Below are 20305 nucleotides of genomic sequence, written 5' to 3'. Positions count from 1 at the left end.
TATGTATTTAGCGTCCAGTACATCGATTGCTTCTACGTAGGTAACGCAATCCGAGATAATTTCGTTGATTGTGTGAGACAGGTAATTGGTTAGGAGCGCACGCTTGTTGATGGAAAGTATCGGTCTTTCTGAATATAGAACCTCGATAAAATTTGTAAAGGTCTTCTGCCAATGTTTCAAGCACTTATCGGCTGAATCAGTTTCTGGATATGTTGTAAATCGATCCGACCGCATAAAATATTCCATTCTTTAATTGAACTAGCATGGGTGCCCGGCGTTGACCGGGTATTCGGAAGTGTGTGTTGAGCAAAAAAAAAAAGGTCAATTTCTTTTCATTTGACTCCTATTATGACCCCTTAACATTTATTGTTTTGGACTCAAATCAAATTATTAAGTTAGGTTCATGTCCAATTAACCTATATGTAAAATTTCAAGTGTTTACACTCAAAATTGTTGGAGGAGTTATCGTTGAACTTTTACCCCTTAATCGCCAAATTTCTGGCCGAAAACAGATCACATCGATTTTCCCAAACCTCAGTACCCTGTATATCAAATTTCGAGTCTGTAGACTAAAAATTGACAGAGTTATTGCGTAGGGAAATGTACACAGGCACATACACAGACAAACACGTTCACTTTTATAGATAGATAGATAGATAGATAGATAGATAGATAGATTAAACAAAAATATATACGTATACATAAATATATATGGAAACAATTTTGTGTTTACTATAAACATTTTATGCAAATATTATACAAGTATAAATCATGTAGAATATCTGCATGTATAAAATTACACTTAATAGTTAACTAAAGATGGTCATCCCATAAGGAAACCGAAAAAACTAATAAGGAAGTAATTAAAATGAATGTTTAAAAGAATATGCAAATTAGCTAGATCTTTTGCAGATGAATGCAATTGCACGATCCATATATAAGAAAATTCTATTTTCTTTTTAAATAAATAGAAAAAAGGGTTTTAATATGAATATCAATACACACAAAAGAAAAACGAATTTATAGGAGTATAGAAGATAGATAGGTAAATTGTAATAAAAACGGGACGATAAGTTCCCGTCTGGTAATTTTTATTATTCAATTAAGAATGCAACTACTTGTCTACTAGACAAGCGGAAATGCACAGCTTTTGTAGTCTTGGATTATCAAGGGAGATAATCCATATACACAACAGTTAAAATCAAAATATAGGTATGCTCCATATGTATCACGAACGTATTCGATTCTTAGTCGATTCATCCTCTAGTGAAAGAGCAAATGTACAAAAATCTTGAGAAAAGAAGAGAATCGCAAACGGTAGCTATAAAACGGGCGCATGAAGTTAGTTAGACGCAGAGATAACTTATTCCAGGAAAAATGTTTTAACATCTATATTAACATGAGCGTTTGCAACGTGTGTTTTGATAATTAATTTAAATTAAGATTAGTCATTTTAGGGTTTTTAGTATATTCTGAATTCCTTGTGGCATTATTGAAGAAAGTGAAGTTTTGTGGATAATTATCGAAAAGTTGTTTGAATTCTTACCATTAGTTTCTTTTAAGGATATATTAACAACACACGTTCATATGCAACTTACATATGGGCGCATTTGTCGTATACTGAGGTTCTGTATAACCTTGGAGGCTGTATATATTATGCGTTTATTGACGTATATATATATATTTAATTGTCTAGATATGAATGTGCCTATTGATGATCTAGTGATTGTTTAAACAGAGCATAACACAATTATAACATTTTATAATATTTGATAGAACATTTTATAAACTGGAACTATATGCGTCCTTTGAAGTTTTCTTGAATCCAATTATCATATTCTACCATATAAACGGAAAAATATATTTGAAAAAATAACTGCATTTGGTGTATATTTGCGTTTTCGATGTTAAAAATCTATTATCATGTAATGAACTCATAAAAGATTTTTGTCTTTGGTGTTTTACATCATCCAATGGAAAATGCCTGGTCCATCTTGGGTTGATCTTGATTTGACCAATTCTTAGAAAAGCTGCAAACGAAGATTCGTACGATCCGAAGCCTTAGTGGTATTTACAGCAGCTTTATTTCGGATGCTCCCCTATTAGAAAGCTGTAACGCTGGTCCTTGATTTTTACTATCGACATTTTCCCCTACTCGGAGCTATTACTGTCCACAGCCGTCTTTCTTCCTCAGACTACCGACCGCGTCTACTCTCTTTAACTTCCAACCGTGTATGTTTAAGCAATCCCCCTTATGTCATTTTGTTTATATTCTAATATTCGTTTTCACCAAGTTAACATTATTATTTGTGCTACTTATGCAAACTAATATTCCTTCTATTAAAATATTCTAATATAAATAATTTTATCATATATTTCTTTCGCTATGATAACATTCTTTCTGACATTGTATTTTCGTAAATGTTAATAATGATCATAATAATCGTCGACCAGCATACCTTTTCGGCGTTGCTCGGTCAATATCTAATAATATTAGTTTGGCACTCTTGTACGCTGGAAGAAAATTATTAGAATAACTGAATTCAATCAAATTAATAAAAATTTTTGAAGGATTCCATGTGATTAGACGCTGTGATCGTTACTGGGCTGGCTTGTCGACAGATCTTGTTATTGATCAGGTGCTGATGAGAAGCATGAAGACGCCTGGAGGTTTTACTCGTGGCAGAGGAATGGACGAAATTCAACGATAGGTATGGGCGCTATCACTGCCAGCGTGCACTGAAATCAAATTTACAGTGCAAGAACTAGCATGCATTCATTACGGAACTAGTGACGTTTCCACATCTGGGCTGGTGCATCTACCAGTAGCGTTTCCCTCTTGGATAAATTCTAAAGAACAGTTTTCAATTTAATAAGTCTCTCCTTGTCAACTAAGATCCAGCCCTCTGTGCCTGTTTTACAAATATTTTAATCGAATGTGCTCTGATGAACTTGTTGCACTTGTGCCCCTTCGACGTACATATTCCTGACACACCTGCTTAGCAACAAAATCACATCCCTTCACTTTTGAGGTCTCTAAATGCAAGAAAGCTTTCTACTCTAATAGTTGTTTTTCCCTCGAACAGCTAAACTTGGAAAGGTTAGAGATAACGAAAAATAAACATATTCAGCATTTTAGCATATTATTCCGGGCACATTTATTGTTAACTAGAGGCATCATGAATAAAAGATTAGACACAACGGAAATCGAATAGTTTCGGTATTTATAAGATTTACTCTTTCGTATTTTGAAAACTAATGGGACGCTTGCTACTCTTTTAACGGAAAACTCGGGGGTTGACAGCTTCATTTTCATCATCTGGTAGGAACAGTAATATGAGACGAAAACAGAAATTATAATTTTTGCTAAACACTCTGAAATAAAGCACATGATTTAAAGTAAATTCACATGTACATGTAAACACAAAACTGTTTCTTATACCTATTCCATTTTAAACAGTCTGAAAGGATTTCTCTCCCAGATAAAACTCTAAAAATAATGGTTTACACATTTTTAATAATTCTTTCAAAACATTTACTCGTTCTTTTGTGGTACGAGAAATTCTCATTTTTATACGGTAAAATTGATGCCGGCATAGCATCAACATATTTCAGTTTTAACTGTTTTTAATATACATGAAAGTATTGTTCGGTTTGTTTGTTTTTTGTTTTTTTATTTTAACTTCTTTTTTCATTTTATTTTTTTACATTCTTAATTTACTTAGCATTTCATAAAACAACGGAATTACAATTTTACTAATTTAAAAAAGAAAATAATATAACATAAAAAAGATGTTTATGAGTTATTTAAAGCTAAAATAAAATTACTAACCCGATCCGACGCTCCTTAATTTCAATGATCCGACATGAACAGGTGTTTCAATGTAATGCAACTGTTCGAAAATAATACGCACAAACTTCCATTTCACATATACATGCAGACACGAAACAAAGTTGCAGATGATTTTCTCAGAGGGGGAGCATATACGTGCAAGCATAAAAAAGGGTAGCAATTAAATTAATTAGCATCCTTTTATAACTCGTCGGGTAAGGCCGTGGAACGGGCCCTGCTAGTAACTAATAAAAAGTCACAATTATATATACATATATATATATATATATATATATATATATAAATGAACATATATATATATATAATGAATATATATGTTATTTGAGAAGGAAACCCGAGAATTAATAAAATAGTAATAAACGTTTCATCGCTATTTCAGGAGACATCCTCAGGATTATTAATTCTCGGGTTTCCTTCTCAAGAAACATAACGTCGTCAACCATCGTTTGTATTTTTATTATATATATATATATATATATATATATATATATATATATATATATATATATGTGTGTGTGTGTGTGTGTGTGTGTGTGTGTGTGTGTGTGTGCATTTATATATCTATAAAAGTAAGAATATATATTATATAAACGGATTTTTTTATCTAAAAACTTTACAATTAGTATATAGGGTATTTAGAAATCTGGAAAAGCTTTTGAATCACTTTCAATCCGTAAGAAATTCTATTAAAGGGGTCAAAATTTACAAAAATTATTACTTGGGAGACATCGGAATTTCATCTGTTTCTCAACTGTTTCACGATTACGCGTGCGCTAACCGTTCACATTATGTTTAGAATAAGTAGTTTTGAAAACACTTTTATAAGGTCGTCAAGCTGACCTCATAGTTATAGTACTTGATTCACTGTCTTTAGGCTTTGGTTTCGATTTCAGCTCGAGAATTGTTATTTTACTTATATTCAACTATTTAACACCCTTTGTGTGACAGCTATGCACCACGTAAAAGGATAAATTATTTTAGCTCGTTTTAATGTATTTATTTAACCGCCTTTCTGTTAGAAAGCAATAGTCACCCTCTGAAAATGTGTCTGCGCATTAAAAAAGTTATAATCAATCAATTCCCAATGATACTTTTCTTAACCTGGAATTGATTAAATCCAATAGCAGGAAGAAACCAAAGGCAATGCAAAAATACTCGGAGAACTAGTGATACTATTCCGGAGGACTGCTACTCTTAAACGAAGTGCTCTATCAAGGCTAGATAATATCTATTTTTCAATTTCAAGCATAGTTACAAGGAAAAGGAATGATATATTTCACAAAGATATTAAAGAAAATGTGTCAAAGGCCACATCGATATAAAAATTCACTAAATCTGGTCTACCATCTACATACACAGCAAGAACTTGTCAAACCAAACGACATTAGCAATCTTCAAGTAATATTATTTCGAAGTGTTCCTACTATTGCACTAGTTACTCTACGAAGGCTTGGTAGTCTTGTTTACTTTTCTAATTAAAATAATTATATATTTCGCAAAGTTATTACAAAATGTTAATTTAAAGCCACATCTCCTACAACTCAACTATGTATGGTATACCTGGTATACTATCTACTCGTCTCTCTATCACAACTGCAGAAAACCTTCATTTCTTCTTTTTTGTGCCTAAAACCAAACGAAATTTCCATGTCTTTGTTTTCAATAACTCCCCATCCCTGGGACATATTACATCAAGACTGCTTCTCTGTAGACTTTAACATAGTTGCCTTAGAATACAATGTCAACAAATACTTGTGGCGCCGTCTTCTTCCTACCTAATCAAATTTTATCTATTGGAATACTCGTTTTTAATACTCTTATAGTACTGTTTAGTATTCAACCGACAGTTAAACTACTCATTACCTCTTGCTGAGTGGTGACTCATTAATTAAAATATACTAACCAGGTTCGGCGCTTTTAACATATTGTTAATTTATCTATGTATCTAACTCTATAAACACTTATCCTCGGGTGGCTTTTGGCCTTGGTGACTGGTGATGCATTAATAAAAAAAGAACGTACTAACCATATTCAACGGTCTTCAACATAGTATTGTGCATCTTTTTACTAGAAATCAATCCATATTATTTTCTGTTATCCTCCAGTTGTTTTTAGCCTTTATATGAGTGATTCAAAGCTAAAATAAAATTACTAACCCGATTCGACGCTCCTTAATTTCAATGATCCGACATGAACAGGTGTTTCAATGTACTACAACTGTAAAATGCATTATAGGGTTTTAGACGTCAGCTAATTAAAACAAGTTTTTAAGAGTCCGGTTGGAATTTCTCCGAAATAAATAAAAACATAAAAAAAGCCTGCGCGATTTTCCTGTCATTTATGATCTGCTGTTGGGTGTGTACGTTCAGGTGGGCAGCAGATTGAATGAGTCCTCATCAGCGTTCGATGTCTTCGGCCATTGTTGCCATTTTTCTGTCACCGACAAAAAGCGCCATCTGTCGGTGCACGTGAGCGGACTCACAAAGAGGCACGACGTCTGTGCATTTAGACGGGCCCGGCAGCAGCGCAACTAACGCAGGTAAGTTCGTTTATGTTCAAGACAAATTATAGATATATATAATTATAGTTCTCTTTTCCCCTGCTGTGTATCAATACTGCTTGAAATTATTAAATATCAAAATACAATGCTCTTTGGTAACGATTAATTAAGCACAAGTTGCTCATTTTACCCATGAGTGTGAGAGGAAGGAAGCAAATATAAACCAGTTTTTATATTATAGACGTTTTAAAGAATATATTAAAACTCAAATAAAATTGAGATTTTAAAGTCGGACGCAATAATGTTTTAAACAATTTATATAGTTTGTCAACAACACGTTTTTGTTGTTGTTGTTGTTGTTGTTGTTGTTGTTATTTTTTTTACTTAAAGAAAGAAGAAAAATGGTGTTTTTGGAGTAAGTAGAGGCTGCTTATATAAAAAAGAAAACTTCAAATATTTTAACATAAACATTTTTGCAAAATATATAAAAACTAACAAATTTAGTTTTTAACTACTATTTGAATGTTTTTAATTTATGATGGAAGAAAAATAGTTCTGAATTAATTTCAATTTTGACATTTTGCAGTAACTAACGCATACCATCTCCATAAGGTTAAGTGTTGTTTTAAAAAGTCAGCGATCTATAATAAGCGCACTCTGGCCTACGAAAAATGTCTAAGCATCCCCATCGATATTTGTCAGTAGCGTCGCCTCAGGTAGTTAGCAATGAACACGCACTTTCTAAAAGAGAAGGAAAAGCCTGGATTGATAGACTTTTGAGATTGAATAGAGTCAATCGACAACTACAAAATTCATTGTCGAAATGATATTCCGGACTGATACGACAAACTATTTTATCTGTGTTATTCATAAACATTTAATCCAAGCGTAAATCTATATATCTATAAAAGTGAACATCTGTGTGTGTGTGTGTGTACATTTCCCTAGGCAATAACTCTGTTAATTTTTAGTCTACAGACTCGAAATTTGATATACAGTGTACTGAGATTTGGGAAAATCGATGTGATCGGTTTTCTGCCAGAAATTTGGCTGTTAAGGGGTACAAAGTTCAACGATTTGACCTTTGAGAATTCTACAAAACTCCTCCGCCAATTTTCGGTCTAAACACTTGAAATTTTAGATATAGGTTCCATGGACATGGATCTAACTTAATAATATGATTTGCGCCCCAAACAATAAATATAAAGGGGTCATAATAGGGGTAACATTTTTAAAAAATGACCGCTTTTTTTTTTTTTTTTTTTGCTCAACATACACCCCCAAACACCGGGCTGAAATGCTAGTTTGATATAATATAGATCCATAGATTCCGCAAAATATTAAAATACTTATTTGTTCGTAAAGCTTGCATTTCGGATTAAGTGTTTCCTTTACTCGATGTAATTAACATGCATCAATTTAAATGTAAAGTGAAAGAAAACCTTGCGACAAAACTCACGATCTAGGTGGTATCTTAATAAACGCGGGCCATACCACAGTAGCCTTCTATTACGTGTTAGTGGCAATGTAAATTTTGGAGAGTAATGTGGCGAACAGAATTATATATATATATATATATATATATATATATATATATAAGTGAAGTGTATGTCTGTCTATCTGTGTATCTGCGTATCTGTGTGTCTGTGTGTGTACATTTCCCTACGCAATAACTCTGTCAATTTTTAGTCTACAGACTCGAAATTTGATATACAGGGTCCTGAGATTTGTGAAAATCTATGTGATCGGTTTTTGGTCAGAAATTTGGCGATTAAGGGGTAAAAGTTCAAAGATTTGACCTTTGAGAACTCTACCAAACTCCTCTGCCAATTTTCGGTCTAAACACTTGAACTATTAGATATTGGTTTCTTGAACATTGATCTAACTTAATAACTTGATTTGAGCCGAAAACAATAAATTTTAAGGGGTCATAATAGGGGGCAAAGTTGAAAAAAATTGACCACTTTTTTTTGCTCAACATACATCTCCAAATAACCGGACAACGGCAGGCACCCATGCTAGTACGTATATATATATATATAAGTGAACGTGTCTGTGTTTCTGTGTACATTTTCCAACGCAATAACTTGAGATGGACACTGATCTAGCAACATTGAAGAACTGTGATACAGTGAAACAGCCCCCTTCGGGATGACTCTTTCTCTATATATACATTTTTTTTTCAGAAAGTTTAGATTAGATTAGTGATCGGTACCGTCGATTTCAAACCTGATAATAGGGGACTGTTCTAGATCCCCATATTAAGATCTCTTCAGTCGATATTTGTTTTTCGAATCTCCTCGAAAACTACTAGCTGATCTGGATAACATTTTATACGGAACTTTTATTGTTATAAGGTGTAGCGAATTTTGTATTATAGTATCCTTTCGATGTCTTCGTTTCAAAGCCTTCGTTACGAAAAACAAATATCGACTGAAGAGAGCTTGATATAGGAATCTAAAACGGTCCCCTCGTATTAAGTTTGAAATCGACGGTATAGATGACTTATCTCATCTAAACTTTCTGAATATAAAAATATAAATAATACGCTCTTATTTTTGGAATGTTTCCTTATAATAGAACACTCTGCTGGAATCCTTTTTCAACAATATAACTAAGTATATATATATATATGTGTGTGTGTGTGTGTGTGTGTGTGTGTGTGTGTGTGTGTGTGTGTGTGTGTGTGTGTGCAATTAGACAGTATATTTTCATTCAGTTAAACGTTCTTAAATAACACGGAATGTCATTTACGTTCTCGTTTGCTGGATTCGAAGTAAGTATCGTATTCGTTCGATGCACGGTGAGGTATCCTCAATAGCAATTCATAGGGATTAGACAAAACAATACCATATTTAGTCTCGAAGTCTCCTCGGAAACTATTAACCGATCTGGCTAACATTTTATACGGAAATGTTATTGTTATAGGGTGGAGCGAACTTAGATGGTATCCTTTTGATGCCTCCAACAGAGGACTCTCCCTGTAGGGGCAGCTCCGCGTGTAATTGTGAGGCAACGGTTGTGAAACCACACCTCTTCTGAATCAGCACGGCTTTAGCCCAGTGGCAAGGAAATGTCCAGAACGACTGGAAACAATGCCGAATTAAACGGAGACCACATACAGCCCATGGAAGAATTTAGTATTGACCAGGTTCAACGTTACTTAACTTCGATGATCCAACGAGAGCCGGTGTGTCAACGTGATTATGCCGTACATCGATGCGGAGTTATGTATTAATTGAGATTAGTAATTAATTTTAAAAAATGAGCACAAATTTAACTATATTCAACCATTAATTTAGCTTAAACTTCTAATTCTAAATCAAGGGCTATTATATATATATATATATATATATATATATATATATATATATATATATATATATATATATATATATAATAATAAAAATTACAAATTACAATTAAATTTACCAAAACGATCTAAAATGGTAAAACTAAAGTATATTAAAATATTAAAGAATTAATATTTATAAACTAATCTCAACCAGATGTAAAAGCTCGATAAAACCAAATAGGAGATAGAGCTTATAGTAGGAGCAAACAGTTAATAAAACATGTTAAAACACTTTGAAAAAGAGTTAAAAACATATTTAATCTGAAAAGGAAACACTTGATAAGTGGATAGTCCTTAACCCGTGGAGTTTCGAAGAAATAATTTCCTTCTCATCAGAGGGTAGGAATTAGCAAAATGCGGGATCGAATTTTGCATACAAAAATATTTGATGAAACAACAAGTAAGTCAAAGAATACTTTTGTATGCAAAATCCGATCCCGCATTTTGCTAATTTCTACCCTTTGATGAGAAGGAAAGTATTTCTTCGAAACTCCACGGATTAAGGACTATCCACTTATCAAGTGTTTCCTTTTCAGATTAAATATGTTTTTAACTATTTTTCAAAGTGTTTTTTAACATGTTTTATTAACTGTTTGCTCCTATATATATATGTGTGTGTGTGTGTGTGTGTGTGTGTGTGTGTGTGTGTGTGTGTGTGTGTGTGTGTGTGTGTGTGTAATTTCTAGTTTATTCAGAAAAACATATTTTTTCAGAACAGACATTTACTGTTAGAATAAAGAATACAGTTCAAATTTGTTTCCTTAACCCATGGATTTTCGATGTAGGCTCATCTCCTCAGAGGAAAAGTCATTAGCAAATATTAGATCGTCTTCGAAATAATTTTATTATTTAGCACATTCAAAGAAAATATATTTAAAATTTAATTACATCTTTTTAGGGGACATAGATAAAGAAAATTAGTAATAATCTTTGAGTATGAAATCCCGAGATTTATTCCGCCTCATTTTTAATTGGTATAGTCCCTGTATTAAGTGTCCGTTGGAAGCTATTATATTTTGTAGATTAAAACTATATTTAAAACCTCCGTAATATTGTTGATAAAAACTCTGGATAGCTGGAAATATTTCAAATCAGATATTTTAAAAATGGATATAAGGAATTTAAAATGTGTGTCTGTCTTTAAGTGCTCGATTAGAAGCGAGTGTGTGGGGGAGGAGGTTCAGACGTATACATAAAAAAAGGAAAAGAAGAGAAAGGAAGCTGGCAGGCGATAATATAGGGCGTGCATTGACCTTGTCGTTTTCTATCACTCCGATGTATTGGTGGGGTGGTTTCACATAGGTTTCACATCGAAATGCGTCTGATGCGTGTATAACATTGATGGTTGAAAGAATGGGATTAAAGAATGAAGTCCGATTTTTATCAGTGATTTTTATCAGTTTTTTATACAACCTATCATCACACGTGCATTTGAGAAGTTTTATTAGAAGCAGAAAGGCACAGTCTAGAAAAGCAACTGTTTTTTTATAAAAAAAATTAGAAAAAAATTATATAGAAATGAAATCTTTTTTACAGGTGCGCGTTCGAAATAATTGTTTCTTATAAGAGCACAATTGAGCCATGATACTTGACTTTTGTACGTTTAACTTTTATTCAAATGATTATGTAAAAATCATTTTATAAACTACAAAAGCTGGTTCTTTTGATAAAATGAGAGCGCGTTTAAAATGGATGTTTCTGTTTAGAATACAATTGAACCATGATACTTGACTTTTGTACGTTTAACTTTTATTCAAGTGATTATGTAAAAATAATTCATGGAATCAAACGTTGGTTCTTTGATAAGATAAAAACGCGCTCGAAATGAATGTTTCTGTTACAAGCACAATTGAACCATGCCACTTGACTTTTGCATTTTAAACTTTAAGTGAAGCCATTATTTACAGATAATTTTATGAAATCAACATTCTCTGCAATGCAATGCAGACTACAATGTATTGTTGACTAAGTCATTGTGGAGAGGCTTGTGAAACTTCCTCCCAGTATTCTGCGCGGGAGGGGGGGGCAATCTTAATCTTGAGCAGGTAATCAATCAATTTGATTAAAAAATAGGCAATATTACTAATTTCGATGATAATAAAATTATGGGAAGGTGGAACATTTGTTTATCCTCATTCAATCATTTTTTTTTACTGAGGAATCACCACCTATGAAGGCCCGGATGTCACTCGAGGATAAGGGTTAATAGGTATACATTAGTCGATGTGATTATAGCGTAGTAAACATAAGTAGTGGGAATTTTGTAAATTGGATTACTTAGGGGGATGGTTCATCAAGAACTTGTTTACGTTGGACTTGAAGACAATCAGATTGTAGTCAGTTGGAAAGCAGGCAATCGGAAGGGAGTTCCACATGCTTGCAGTTCTTCCACTAGACTATCCATTCATGTGTAATCACCTTTTTCTTCACCATATTCCCTCTGCTTCACTTTTTTGTTTTCAAGTAAGATATTTGACTTACTTGTTTCATCAAATACTTCTGCATGCAAAATCCGATCCCGCATTTTGCTAATTCCTACCCTCTGATGAGAAGGAAAGTATTTCTTCGAAACTTCGCAGATTAAGGACTATCCATTTATCTAGTGTTTCCTTTTCAGATTAAATATTTTATTAACTCATTTCAAAGTGTTTTTAACATATTTTATTAACTGTTTGCTCATATATATATATATATATATATATATATATATATATATATATATATATATATATATATGTGTGTGTGTGTGTATATACAGAGTATCCCAATAAAATGTATACACTCTCTAAATTATCTCAACTTGCTACATAAGCACGCTATGCCATGTTTCCAAGAGATGTTTAAAAATAAAGAATAATACTTCCAGCAGAATTGAGCACCTCCGCACTATCATCAGGACGTAAGAGCCTATCTGGATTGTCACCGACCAAGCAGATGGGTAAGTCGAAGAGAAAGTATCGAACACTATCCACGCTCACGGAATTTGTCGCTCGTGGATTTTTATTGGACTGGAGTCATGTTATGTACGACTTTCACATCATAAAACCAGCTACAATGAATTAGGTATTCGAAGCACCCACTGGAAGAGGATGTGATAACATACAAATTGCGCTTATTAGGAACGTTTTGGATTCAATCAGTGAGGCTTGTCAGCTATTCATGGATCACATTGGCCAATAAATTGAACACTTTTGATTATTAGTTGGTTTCTATATTTGTTCACAGTATTTTAATGCATGGGATATTTCTTTATAACAATATATATTGGTTTTATGGTAATTTAAAGTGTGTATAGATTTTATTGGGACACATTCTCTCTCTCTCTCTCTCTCTCTCTCTCTCTCATATATATATATATATATATATATATATATTAAATTTGTCTTTATATAAGCAGTAGTTTTTTGCTACACAGTCATGAGCATGTGTCGGTCTACTAGTATTTATTAAACTAGAGACTTCTTACGGCAACAACCCTTCTTTTCTAAAGCGGAATTGTAAAGATTTAGAATTCCGCTTTCGAAAATAAGATTGTTGCCTGAAGAGGTCTCTAGTTGGTAAATACTGGTAGACCGAAACATGCTCATGACTGTGTAGCAACAAACTACTGCATATGTAAAGACAAATTTAAAATGTAACTTGCTCTACTTCTGTATTGAGCAATCTTGTATTAACCTCGTTATATTTCACTGGTTATCCTACTTTTGAAAAAATAGCAACCTCAAATTATATATATATATATATATATATATATATATATATATATATATATATATACATATATATATATATATATATATATATATATATATATATATATATATATATATAGAGAGAGAGAGAGAGAGAGAGATGTTATTTGTTTTTGTTTTTGCGATACGTTTTGAATTCAATTATTTACGAAAGTGCATTTTTACCTAAATGCAAGTTGGGAGCGATATATATATATATATATATATATATATATATATGGGGAGCGGTATATATATATATATATATATATATATATATATATATATATATATATATATATATATATATATGGGGAGCGGTATATATATATATATATATATATATATATATATATATATATATAATTTTTAAAATATAATTATCCACTGACACGTGTTTCGTCGTCTACGACTCATCAGAGTGGCTGAATCTAGCGAGATTCGAAATCCGATATATATATATATATATATATATATATATATATATATATATATATAATCAAAGCAAGTGAAACCCTACTGCTACACTGAAAACTGTTTTAAATATATAACTTAGTCAACTTAAGCATTTTTGGTAATTTAGTCGTCCTTAATGAAGAGTGTTTTTTATCGAAAAAACGAAAAAAGCGATACATGTTTAGTTAATTACATGTAAACAATTGTAAATATGACTGAAAAAAGTAATTAAAGGAAAATTAAACTTTACTGTGTAGGGTGGAGGGGCTCATTTTTTCTATGTAAATTTAGCGCACAATGATCACCAACTTCCGGACCAGATGTAAGCATTTTTAAGGGAGACCAGGAATGATCGTATTTTTGTATGTTGTAGTCCGTAGTAAAGCAGTTATGTGGAAATATTCTTCACATACATAAAAATATATGTCCTCTTTGAATTGCTTTTTGTTGGTATTTTTCAACGCTGTTCCATGTAACGTATATGGACATACATATTTATTAGTAAAAAAAAACTTCTTTTGGTGGTGGGACGTTTAGAAGATATTAAAGTGATTGGAATATATTCCAAGTTTAAGAATATATAAAATGTTTTCTATGTAACGCATACGGACATATATATTTATCGGTAAAAAACTTCTTTTGGTGGTGGGACGTTTAGAAAGTATTAAAGTGATTGAAGTATGTTCCAAGTTTAAGAATATATAAATTGAAGTATCTGACAGCCGGGCGTTCCCGGTCATACAATACGCTTGACCATGATATCTAAATTTATGCAGATTGCCTATGAATTATTATAGAATAAACCTTCTATTGATTATTATATATTACGAGGATAATTTGCCGGGTGGGCTAATTTGCAAAAAAATAAATAAATAAATAAATAAAATAAAAGATAATAATGATAATGTCGTTCATCAAATTCTGTCTGTGTTTTTTTACAATATCACGTCAGCTGATATTTGGGCTTGACGATGAATGCCCCAGAAAAGTTACTTCTGGTTAATATTTACTTTTCAAATATGCAAACCAAACAATTTGCGGCGATTTTAAATGGTACCTCTCCTTTTATTGTAAATTGAACTCATTAATGAAAAAAAATTGAAATAAAATGATGAAGTACACTCGGGCTCCAACAGAAGATCATTCGGAATGTAATCGAATGCTCTACCACTAAGCTACATCTCCAGATTATAATGAATCTGTTTTTTTTTTTTTAAGAATAAATGATTTGCTGAAATTTTATTATCTCCCTTGGCCGGTATAATGTAAAATATTCCTCTGACAAAATTCTTTTTTTATCTATAATAGAGGAAAGCTATTTTTTGGATCGAATTTTTTCCATTTTCAATACTGTACAAAATATATCATCGAACAATGACAACATATAAATTACCTTTGTGTGAAATTTGAAGAAGATAGATGTGAATGCTTATGTTATGTTGATTAATCGAACTATTATTCTCATCGTGAGTTCTATAAGCACAACGTTACGGTTGCTGCAACCTGCGACTTTCTTCGGGCGATGAAAACATGCTTCTTTTTCTCTACTAAATGAAAGAGGGTTAGCTCTGCATTACAAGAAATTCGAACCGTGGGTTTTAGAGTGGATCCGTAGATTATAAAGAAAGTATAATCTTTAGGGGTCACTATGAAATTTTTTAAAGGCTTTCCTATGACTCAATTTTTCGGGATATCTATATAAATTGCTAATATCAGTGAAAAAAATGTTTTACAAAACAGAGGATCGATACGCGTAGTTTTGTTTTTTGTTTGTTTATTTATTATTTAAATACAATGCAAAGGGGGTAACTCAAAAAAAAGAGTTTCGGAACTCACACACACACACACACACACACACACACACACATACAAAGTGACTTTTATATAATAGTAGCGATAGAGATTTTTTACGATGGATTTGGTACTACACAATGAGGCATGCGTATATATCTTTTTGTCCAAACATATTTGATACCATAATTAACCATGCTCTAGTCCGTCACCTTACAGATGCTAAACTTCTGACTGACAAACAATATGGATTTAGAAAAGCCCGTTCCACAGCTGACATCCTCGCTGTAATCTCTGAACGTATATACCATTCACTGGACAAAGCGGGGGAGGGCAGAGCGGTAGCTCTAGATATATCTAAAGCTTTTGACAGGGTATGGCACAAGGGTTTCCTCAGGAAAATTAAATCATACGGTATCACTGGTAGAATACTTAACATAATTAAATCCTTCTATTTAACAGAAAAATCCAGGTTGTCCTCGACAGTATGATATAAATGCGGGAGTGCCTCAGGGGTCTATCCTTGGACCTGTATTGTTCCTAATATTTATTAATGACCTCCCCAACAAAACTGCCTCTGAGATGGGTATATATGCTGATGACACCACACTCTATAACAGGCATGACAGGAAAACAAATGAACACATATCTAAAGAAATGGCAAAAACACTAGAGGATGACCTCCAATCTGTAGTGGAATGGGGACATAAATGGATGGTCACATTCAATGCTGCCAAGACTAAAGTGGTTTCCTTAAATAATTATAAGAAACCTTCTCTGCCACCAATAGCAATGGCCAGTGACTCTGTCCCATCGACGAAACATTGCATCCCTCTTCCTGTTCTACAAGTATTTTAATGGTGAATGCTCTGACGAACTGCAGACACTTGTGCCCCACGACGTAGACACCCTCGACAAACCTGACAGGCAGCTAAATCCCACCCCTACACAGTAGAGATCCCTAGATGCAAAAGATATTTCTACTCCAGTAGATTCTTCCCCAGAACCGCTGGACTCTGGAATTCCATTCCAGGTTCCTGCTTCCCTAACTGTACTGACATGCAGAAGTTCAAGTGTAACGTAAACCGGCACCTTGCTGCCCAAATCCCAACATAGTGCCTCAGTAGTTGCTGCCCCTGATAGTAGCCCCCTACACCAAAGTGGCAATGTGCCTTGTTTGGGGTGAAAATGTAAAAATAAATAAATAAATAAAAAACATACTTCATTTTCATATGAATACATTGCATGCTTGTCTGTGTGTGCTGTATGCTGATTTTTTTCAGCGCTCTGTTATTCTTGCTATAAGCTATTTTTCTCCTGCATGTTTTTTTACGAGTGAATCACCACTTATAAAGGCCTGATGTCATATCAAAGATGGTAATCGCTAGTGGTGGATGAAATTTGACTATTAAGAGGCCGACTCAACAGAAACTTGTTTGCATTGGACTTAAAGATGACTATTGTAGTAAGCTGGAAAGCAGGCCCGTGGTACTGTTCACATACATACAGTTCTAAGAAAAGAAGCTTGATTGATGAAATTTGTGTTTACATTCAGGTATAGATAGCGAGTGGGGAAATTGTTGACAGTGATTGTGAGCTAAACAAGTCTTGAAGGGTGTCTATAGATTGGAGCTCAATCGAGCACTTGCCATGAAAATAACGCTAGTATTAGCTATAAACTCGCAACCTCTCTTTTATGAGAAAGGTTGCAGGGGGGAGAAAACGACATCACCTACAAGGTTTTAAAGCCTGTCATCCCAGGAGGGTCTCCGAGTAGCCCCCCCCCCCCCCGATGTAGTAACCGTACTCCATTTTAGGGCATATTTGGCTCCTGTACTGGTACAGGATTGCGTCTTCAGTGAGATATTTTCTGGGGCAGTAAAATTATGCAACCATTATTTCAGCGGTTTTGACAACAGATTTAATGTAAGTCTTCCATTTAAGGTCAGAGCTGAACGTCAATTCCAGATTGTCTAGGTAGGGCGCTTCATTGAGTCGAGAGACATTCATCTCAGCTCGGGCTAAGTGGGGATCAGAGCGCTGGTGGTGAAAAGATAAAAGTTTAGTTTTGAATGCATTAAAATTAATTAGCCTTCTTTTGCCTAGTTGACCACGTGCTCAAGGTCGGAGGAGAAAGACTCAGAGATCATGGTCGTTTCTGGCCCTTGAAGTGTTGCTATAGATGGTAGTGTCGTCTGCGTATTTGTGGAGTTTAATATAATTTAGTTTAAACTGATTTATATTTTTTATATAAACCAAATCTTTTACGGGTGCATGTGTGTGCGGCGTATGTGTTTGTTTTCAGGTTAGTGTATCTGTTTAATTTTGTGTATGTGGGTGCGTATGTGTTTTTTTAATTACTTTTATGTGAAGGTAAATTGGATTTGGTGACGAAAACTTAATTGCTTTAACTTCCTTACCTTTTAGAAAGGCTTTTAATTTCCAATGTGAATCTATTATATAAAGTGCAGTTGTCTGCATGTGTATGTTAGCATGTCAAGCTAAAAAGTAAAGAACTACCAAACAAAGACCTACAAATTCGGTGTAATGTCAAAAACTAAAAAAAAGCATTCTTTAATCGTTAACTGGACCAGTTTACATCGAGGGTGGAGGTCGTTATTCAAGTATTTCATTTAACTATTTTGTGTATAAAAGGGTGATAATCATGATTATCAAGATCAAGAAGTTACTTCCCTTATGTCGACTCACTCTTCAAGGTTTTGGCAAGGGGTGTTTTTTTTTCAAATTTTTTATATACAAACTTGGAAAGAAAATGCCGGCAAATTCTACAATTTTAATAATACAACAACGAGGATAATCCATATTTTTGTGTTGTTTTTTTTGCCATAAATACGTGTATGTGCTTACATGTATATATATATATATATATATATATATATATATATATATATATATATATATATATGTGTGTGTATGTGTGTGTGTGTTATATACAGTGTGTCCCAATAAAATGTATACACTCTTTAAATTATCTCATCTTGCTACATGAATACGCTATGCCACGTTTCCAAGAAATGTTTAGGAATAAAAAATGGCACTTCCAGCAGGACGGGGCACTTCCCCACTATCATCATTACGTAAGAGCATATCACCTGCGAAACAGATAGTAAGGACGAAGAGGAAGTATCGAGTACTGTCCACACTCACCGTATTTGACCCCCTTCATGCGGTAGGTGAGGGGGCATGTTAAACACATGGTTCACACCACAAAACGAGCTACAATGAATGAATTGAAAGCAACCATTGAAAGAAGATGTGTCAACATACCAATTGAACTGATCAGGAACGTTTTCAATTCAATCATTGAGCGTTGTTAGCTGTTCGTGGACCACAATGTCCAATAATTTGAACACTTTCAATAATAAGCTGGTTTTTATATTTGTTCACAGTATTTTAATGCATGAAACTTTTCTTTCTTATAATAAATGTTGGTTTTATGGTCATTTAAAGAGTGTATGCATTTTATTGTGACACCCTGTATATTTATATACATATAAAGTTGAGATTTTTCTCGTTCTGACCTTGATATTAAAAGTCTACTTTTTTCTATTTAAAAATTATTAAAACGAACTTCTTAATATACTCAGTCATGGATATGCGAGCAACTGCATGAAGGTAACCTAATTTACATATTCTTTTGACAAACGAACTTTCAATTATTAATTATTCATTTTTATGGTTTCTTATAAGATGGTTGGCTTCATTTTACTATGTATATATTTGTATATAAGTGACTTGTTTGTGTGTGTGTGTGTGTGTGTGTGTGTACAAAATTTCTCTACCAAACTAATCACTGAATATGTGGTTTACACAACTTGATATATAGGGAATTTGGACCTCGAAAACGCGTTCCATTTTGTTTTTAGCGTGTTGAAATAGCTGGTAAGGGGTAAAAAACATTATAAAAATAGTTAACCTTGAAAAGAATAAATTGATTAACTTCTGAGCATGCGTACATATACGTTTTAGTTTGAAATCGCTTATTTTTTTTCTTTTTATTTATCCATTTGGCGATGAATCACCCAGTAGCAATGAAACTTGAAGTTCTAAATAACGACTAAGGCTGGAGTACTGAATGTTTTGGTTTAGATTTCAGCTGATGGTAATTATTTAATTTTTTTAAATCATTACTATATATATTGGGCAAAATATGATAATCAATAAAGAATTTGCTATATAATACTAAATATTAAATCTGTATGAATTAAAAGACCATATTTAAGCGTAGAGCAACGTCAGGCAGCTTACTAATTAAATGATAAAGGCTTATATGCCAAATTTTAAGATGCTGTCCGACTTATAATTTATCGCTTTAAGTACGTTAACATGCATAATTCTTGACAGCACCTGTTTCGTAGCGCAAAATCATTTATTTAATTATTATATCAATCAATAGATATATTCTGCCCTGAATATATTTATTGATTGATATAATAATTAAATGAATGATTTTGCGCTACGAAACAGGTGCTGTCAAGAATTATGCATGTTAACGTACTTAAACCGATAAATTATAAGTCGGACAGCATCTTAAAATTTGGCATATAGGCCTTTATCATTTAATTGTTATATGCTCTGTAATTACACTGAGATTAAAG

At 33.1% G+C, this 20305-nt stretch overlaps 2 protein-coding genes across 10 annotated transcripts in view; one reads left to right on the top strand and one right to left on the bottom strand.

Annotated features, from left to right (window-relative positions):
• LOC145284870 (zinc transporter ZIP4-like) overlaps positions 1-6149 on the bottom strand; it is a 461784-nt gene extending 455635 nt beyond the window's left edge. Inside the window, exon 1 of one of the 2 annotated variants that reach the window (XM_080133882.1) lies at positions 6010-6149. Coding sequence is in view for 1 of the 2 variants with exons in the window: in XM_080133881.1 (XP_079990007.1) it covers positions 5880-5882 (3 nt within the window). In the remaining variant the exon portion in view is untranslated. Of the gene's footprint in view, positions 1-5879; positions 5901-6009 lie in introns of those variants that run through there. The other variant, XM_080133881.1, reaches the window with a different exon arrangement.
• Positions 6150-6253: 104 nt separating this feature from the next.
• The window catches only part of LOC145284872 (chymotrypsin-like protease CTRL-1), a 157223-nt gene continuing 143171 nt past the window's right edge, over positions 6254-20305 (top strand). For 2 of the 8 annotated variants that reach the window (XM_080133892.1, XM_080133883.1), the window contains exon 1: positions 6254-6392. Coding sequence is in view for 3 of the 8 variants with exons in the window: in XM_080133889.1 (XP_079990015.1) it covers positions 9097-9129 (33 nt within the window). In the remaining 5 variants the exon portion in view is untranslated. Of the gene's footprint in view, positions 6393-9061; positions 9130-19299; positions 19323-19741; positions 19810-20305 lie in introns of those variants that run through there. The other 6 variants (XM_080133890.1, XM_080133887.1, XM_080133889.1 and 3 more) reach the window with 5 other exon arrangements.

Source organism: Euprymna scolopes, chromosome 9 (assembly GCF_053919585.1).
Source record: "Euprymna scolopes isolate OS-2025 chromosome 9, ASM5391958v1, whole genome shotgun sequence".
NCBI classification, from domain to species: Eukaryota; Metazoa; Mollusca; class Cephalopoda; order Sepiida; family Sepiolidae; genus Euprymna; species Euprymna scolopes.
Note: the sequence above shows the minus strand (reverse complement) of the source record. Positions and strands in the feature narration are given on the sequence as shown.